Consider the following 6,073-nt stretch of genomic DNA (forward strand, 5'->3'; position numbering starts at 1 on the left):
TTGTGATTCAATGTTTATTGAAATTTATATATATATATATATATATATATATATATAATATATATATATATATATATATACATTTTATACATAATAAATCAAATACAATTAGATTACCTATCTTGATTTGATCTGTTCCAGCTTACTCTGCACCCATATATAGTTGACTCTCGTACTTGACAAATAGCATTACCAGCAGGAACAGATCAAATCAAGATAGGTAATCTAATTGTATTTGATTTATTATGTATAAAATGAGACCAAGTACAACGCCAACATTATTAAGCAACAGAAATAGAAAGTACTTGTAAAGCCAATCTAGCCGTCCCATGGCATTTCTCAGAATTACTTGAGGGCCTACTAAATCTGCTCTTGGCACTCGGTTAAATAGCAGTCATGTTGAAATAGGTAAGGATACTTTTTTTTACAATTAGACACCATAAAATAGACGTTCATTAAACTATTTGTGTTCTTATGGTTTGGAATTCCTTGGGAAATGTTTAATGACACAGAAATAGAAATAATGAAGCTCATAACGATGAAAACTATTTTACTTTAAGAGGAACACTCTCTGAAATTGTGCAAGAGTTCTGAAACACCCTCTATGTATATAGACTTATGGAATAACACATGGACTAGTGAACATTTTAAAAGCCACAATTTTAAGTAAATAAGTAACTGAAACCAAATAGTACTTACATATACTTTGACTCAGTTTGATAGCCAGGCCTTATTACGTACAACAACCCTGAACACATTAAAATTTTAAACTATCAAAACAGCTTCAATTTTTTACAAATATTTCAAACTAACAGCCATACATAAAATATACCCTCCTTACAGCTGTTTTGTTTGCAATACGAGATGTGTTCTAAAAGTAACAGGAGTTTTTAAGTTTCGTGGGTTTGGAAAATCCGATTATCAAGATTTTTTTATTATGTTGGTACTCATGCTTGTGAAGTATACTAAAATTTCCAGCTGTATGCATTGTTTACTTTTTCAGTGGCAGATGCTAAGACTAGATGTGTTTTAAGAAATCTGCACTTTCCATTTGTTAAAAAAATTCAAATCAAATTTTGTGTGGAAAATGAAATAAAATGTATCAAAGTGTGGAAAATGTTAACAAACGCCTATGGTGAGTTTGCTGAGTAAAACAAGGGTTTACGAGTGATATGAATGTTTGACAGTGAAGACATTGAAAATGAAGAACGTTCCGGATGTCCCAGCACATCAACCAATTAAAACGTGAAAAAAGTGGATGAAATCATTATGAATGATCACCATAATACGAGCAGAGAAGTCGCTAATAATGTTGGCATATCAATTGGCTCATGCCATGAAATTTTTTTGAATGTTTTGGGTATGAAACGTGTGACAGCAAAACTTGTTTCAAAATTGTTGAATTTTGAACAAAAACAGTGGTTGCTCAAAAGTTACTAAATGAAGTCAACGGCATTGCAATTATTGAAAAAATGCTGCAAAGGTGACGAAACATGAGTTCACGGATATGAGGTCGAAACTAAAGCTTAGTCGTCCAAGTAGAGGTATTCAGGATCGCCAAGACCGAAAAAGGCTTGACTAGTGCAGTCCAACGTGAAGGTTATGCTCACTGTTTTCTTCGATTTTAATGGCATAGTGCATCATGCATCTTGCCATAAAATCAAATGGTCAATGAGGTGTATTACCTGGAAGTTCAATGCCATTTGTGTGAAGTAATCCGAAAAGACACCCAGATTTGTGCCAAAACAATCCATGGTTTTTCCAACATGGCAATACACCTGCTCACACTTCATTGCTTATTCATGACTTTTTTTCCAAAAACAGTATAGGAACGATGCCCCTTCCTCCATATTCTCCAAACATGGCTCTGTGTGACGTTTTTATTTTATATTTCTTTATTTTTTTTATGCTGTTGTTCTACAAGCATAAATGATATTAAAAGTGCATCGCTGAAAGAGCTAAAGGCTATTCCATCGATCGAGTTTGTGAAGTGTTTAAAGGATTGAAAGAAGTGCTGGCACAATTGCAAAATATCTAATGGGGACTATTTTGAAGGTGAAAACATAGACGAATACATAAATATTATTTAAAAAAATGAAAATTCCCATTACTTTCTGAACATATCTCGTATTTACATAAATTGTAAATAAACAACCATATTGTGTTTTGGTAATTTATGCAACTGTCGTGTTATGACACCAATAACACATGAGTCTGATAGGAATTACAGCTCTTACAAAGGTAAACTTCAATGTGGCAAATTATGGTATGTACATAACATTTGATGAAATGGAATAAAAAATGACTTTGTTGAGGGCGAAGTTATTATTATAAAGTAGTCTCTACTGCTAAATTCTAAAATGTGATAGTAATTATGCACATTGTTATACACACAACTCATAACAAATAATTATAAAAAATATGAGTGTATTACTGGAAATAACAGACTGGATTTTTTGTACAGTTAGATTTTAATTTGTTAGTTTTATTTTATTATTATACTATTATTTCATACATGACATGTAAAAAGGGCCATGTGGCCACAATTTTGTATAAATAAGATTTGTCATTTCAGTTTACAGTGACCTCACATACTTGTACTAGAACTTAATACATTGTTTGAGACCCTTCGACAAACTTGTAACAAAAGTATTTTCGCTAAAACAAATATATTGTTCCGTTCTTTACAAATTTAAGTATAGTATTTAATCATTGAGCAATACAGGAAAACGTGTCATTATTTTGTAATGTATTTTATGATACTTAGCAAATAACATTATTACCACCGAGATGGATAAATTCTGTGATCATAGCATTTAAAAGCCACACTGTAGATATAGTTGTGTAATTTACTTTTTTTTGTTTTCTGGTATATTTTCCATTGACTGGTTAAATTTTTAATTTACCAGCAAATTAGGCAGCTACAGTCTTTGTTTAAAAATAGATAACTTTACAGAAATTAATTAAGTAAACTGTTAAATTCAACAATTTACAAAAACTGCTTTAATACCAACACTTAGTTGATAAATGGAAGACGTTGTGTATCCGCCAAGCTCAAGGAGAGCACATAGAGGAATCCAAAAAACAAGTTGAGTTTGGCAGTTTCTTTGGGTACTTTCTGGATCGTCTCTGGACAACGAAATTGTTTTTCAATTCTGAAGGCAGAAGGCAATGTTACCAGGGGTAACAGAAACCAAATGGAATACCTCATTGCTGACACTACAAACATAATGTAAGGTGTAAAGAGTAAAAAAGCATATAGAATATGCGAAGCAGTGTGGCCAATAATGATGGCTAGAGTGACGATGCCCGCATGTTGGTCACTCTCCAGGTCCCTGGTATTGTTACTGTGCAAAATAGCTTCTGTATTGAGGGCTAGTGGTATAGCGTAGTATATCGTCGCCCATTCCAATCGACCCGTTTGTGACATGAAGGAAAATAGCACTGATATTGGTCCAAAAATGATTAATATAATAACGTCACCAAGAGCGATGTACTTCAAGCCGATCCCTCCGGTGTACAAAAACGAACTGGAGAGGCCGCCGAAATAAACCAAAGCTAAATGTTCCATCTTTGCAGGTGACACGGCAGCGAGCGTGATGAACCCGACACAACCCACTGCATAAAGCATCGCTCCCAGAGTGACCACTTCATCTTTGGATAGAATATGATCCACTAAGGTTCGGTCATCACTTTTTTTACTGTCTATGCCTTTAACATAGTCAAAATATGTGTTTACAACATTTCCTGCACCGTGAACTGAGACAATTATCACTAAAGTGAGCAGAAGAATAACGAAACTCCATTCATTGGTCCTTGTGTCACTGAATTTTGTAGAAATAGCACAGCCGAGCAGAGTAGGCATGACAGAAGCACTCAGAGACCATGGTCGAACTGCAAGGACATAGGAAGACAGTTTCATCAAGTACGGCTTGGATTGTGCATCTTTAGATCCTCCATTTATCATGGCTGATGTTTTGTGTTACCACTGATTTGCTAACAACCTGAAACAAAAAAAACATCAAATAACACAGGAGAAACTGAACATGTGAAAACAAAACTCTATACTCCTGTATATAGCCATTGTGTCCTGACTATTAGAGCTGGAAACTCTAAAGCACCTTTTGATTTGTAAGTATATGGCAAATATGTTAGTATTTGTAGGTATATGTCCAAAGCTCCTTGGAATGAAGACCCCTATAAAGTTTCCTTCACCCAATGTCACTCAAAGTCAGCTCAGGACAATAATTAACCATCCAAATCCAAATTAAACTTGCGTTGAACTGGCTTAAGGTACTACATGACTGGGACACAATTTACCTCTTAACCATTGGTCCTGAATGGATAAACCCAAATATTGACATTTATGCTCTTGAAATCCATTTTTAAGTGTCTCAATATTTATGGACTACTTCAAACTAAATCCAAAATTTTAATTTTCAACAATTTTTTGTGGGAAAGAATAGTCTGAACAGTCCCGAACATTTTACACCACTTCTGGCTAAGCTCAGATACCAGGGCTATCTAGAAAGCAGATTACATTTTTTATGTCTCTTTTCTTATGCTAATAAATATACTCTGGTATTGATCAGAGCAACATTCGATTACAGTTGCTTCTGTTGACAAGTGGGGTTCAGATGATGGCAGCTTTTTACTACTACTAAAATTAAATCTGTAGATTTTCCCACACAATTAACAAAAATGCAGTTTCTAATATTTGAAGCTTGCAAAGATAGCTAACTACTGGTATTTATACAACTATTGCCACCGTGTACACTACAGACAGTGATTTATACAACTATTGCCACCGTGTACACTACAGACAGTGTAATAGTCCAGCTAAAGTAGGCCTAATTCCTAGGATAAAGTAAAAAAAACTGAAATATTGCTATCGTCGTTGTTGACATGTTAAACCTTTTATATACATAATTCATTATACATTATTCTGCAAAATCTAGCTGCAGATTCATAAGAATAATCACTCAGTATTGATTGTTTACACAGCAAATAGCATGTTAGCTGTGTTGCGTTCACGAGACATGAGCTGTCGATTGAAATACTTTTTTTTGTAGAAAATTGGATGAAAATCTGAGCAATGATAAAAGTTTGTACTAAATTTGATGTAATTTTATAGTAGATTTGTCGCATACCAGTTCTAAAATTGTATTCTAAAGCCACAAAGGACAATATTAAACATTTGATTTGAGGGTCTTAGTAAATCTGTACCTTGACTATAAAGTAGCTTAAAGTCAAGTAGAATCCTTCATTAAATTAACTAGAGAAGTTGAAGTAATATGTAGAGTTAAGAATTTAATATTTATGCACACTTAGGCTAACGTAAAAAAATTTGTAATTTGACTTCTTTGAATTTGAAATTTAAACTCAAAGAAGCACTTAAAATTTAACCTCTTGGTGACTAACCTAACAGATTATTAAGTTGCTGAGTAACATTACATGCCAGTAATCAGATTCAAAATATTACCACTACAATAAGTATTACCAAAATTAATATGCCACAAAAAATGTATTTAGGCCTACCAGTTTTATTTAGTTACAATCAATCATCTACCAACAGTTTCAGATAGGTTACGAATATAGAAATCGACTCGCACTCTTTCATTGATACCTAAATAAAACCAACCTAGTGAAACCTGTGAAACTAGTGATGGGAGAATCGAATAGAATACTATTCGAATACAGCCCGGGTAATCACATATTCGAATATCTCAAAATGAGTTCGAACACTTCTGAATTGAATACAATTATTTATACTCTTAATGCAATATTTACCATAAACACAACCCTGACGACAATAGCGAGTATAATCAAAGACTGTTAACCTGACTAGGCTTAGTGCTTTCTAGCTCTTTTTGCCTTGCCAGGATCAAGAGGCCGTTAATTCCTGACCTGTCGATATAGAATTTTTATAGTAATTTTAGTTTTTACTTAGTGATGGGAGAATCGAAACACTTAAAAGAATCGAATAACGGTGTCTTTCAGACGCACCCTTAGTATTTCGAAAATTTTATCTTCGTTTTATATTATTGTAACATACAAGCCTAGACTGTCTTAC

At 33.6% G+C, this 6,073-nt stretch overlaps 1 protein-coding gene across 3 annotated transcripts; it reads right to left on the reverse strand.

The window, feature by feature from the left end:
- Window positions 1–261: 261 nt before the first annotated feature.
- On the reverse strand, window positions 262–5,772 carry LOC124363093 (ubiA prenyltransferase domain-containing protein 1 homolog). 3 transcript variants are annotated; one of them, XM_046818203.1, is made up of 2 exons: window positions 5,642–5,772; window positions 262–4,004 (listed from the first exon to the last, which is right to left on the reverse strand). In XM_046818203.1, exon 2 carries the CDS (start codon window positions 3,965–3,967, stop codon window positions 3,017–3,019), a length of 951 nt encoding a protein of 316 aa, XP_046674159.1. In that variant the 5' UTR covers window positions 3,968–4,004; window positions 5,642–5,772; the 3' UTR covers window positions 262–3,016. The 3 variants fall into 3 exon arrangements, with proteins under 3 accessions (XP_046674159.1, XP_046674157.1, XP_046674158.1); XM_046818201.1 differs by having other exon boundaries at window positions 5,539–5,752; XM_046818202.1 differs by lacking the exon at window positions 5,642–5,772 and adding an exon at window positions 5,422–5,623.
- Window positions 5,773–6,073: the final 301 nt, after the last annotated feature.

The sequence above is a fragment of the Homalodisca vitripennis genome, chromosome 5 (assembly GCF_021130785.1).
Source record: "Homalodisca vitripennis isolate AUS2020 chromosome 5, UT_GWSS_2.1, whole genome shotgun sequence".
Lineage (NCBI taxonomy): Eukaryota > Metazoa > Arthropoda > Insecta > Hemiptera > Cicadellidae > Homalodisca > Homalodisca vitripennis.

Excerpts from the sequence above, each read along its gene's own strand:
- LOC124363093 (XM_046818203.1), bottom strand. The coding sequence starts at position 3,967 with ATGATAAATGGAGGATCTAAAGATGCACAATCCAAGCCGTACTTGATG.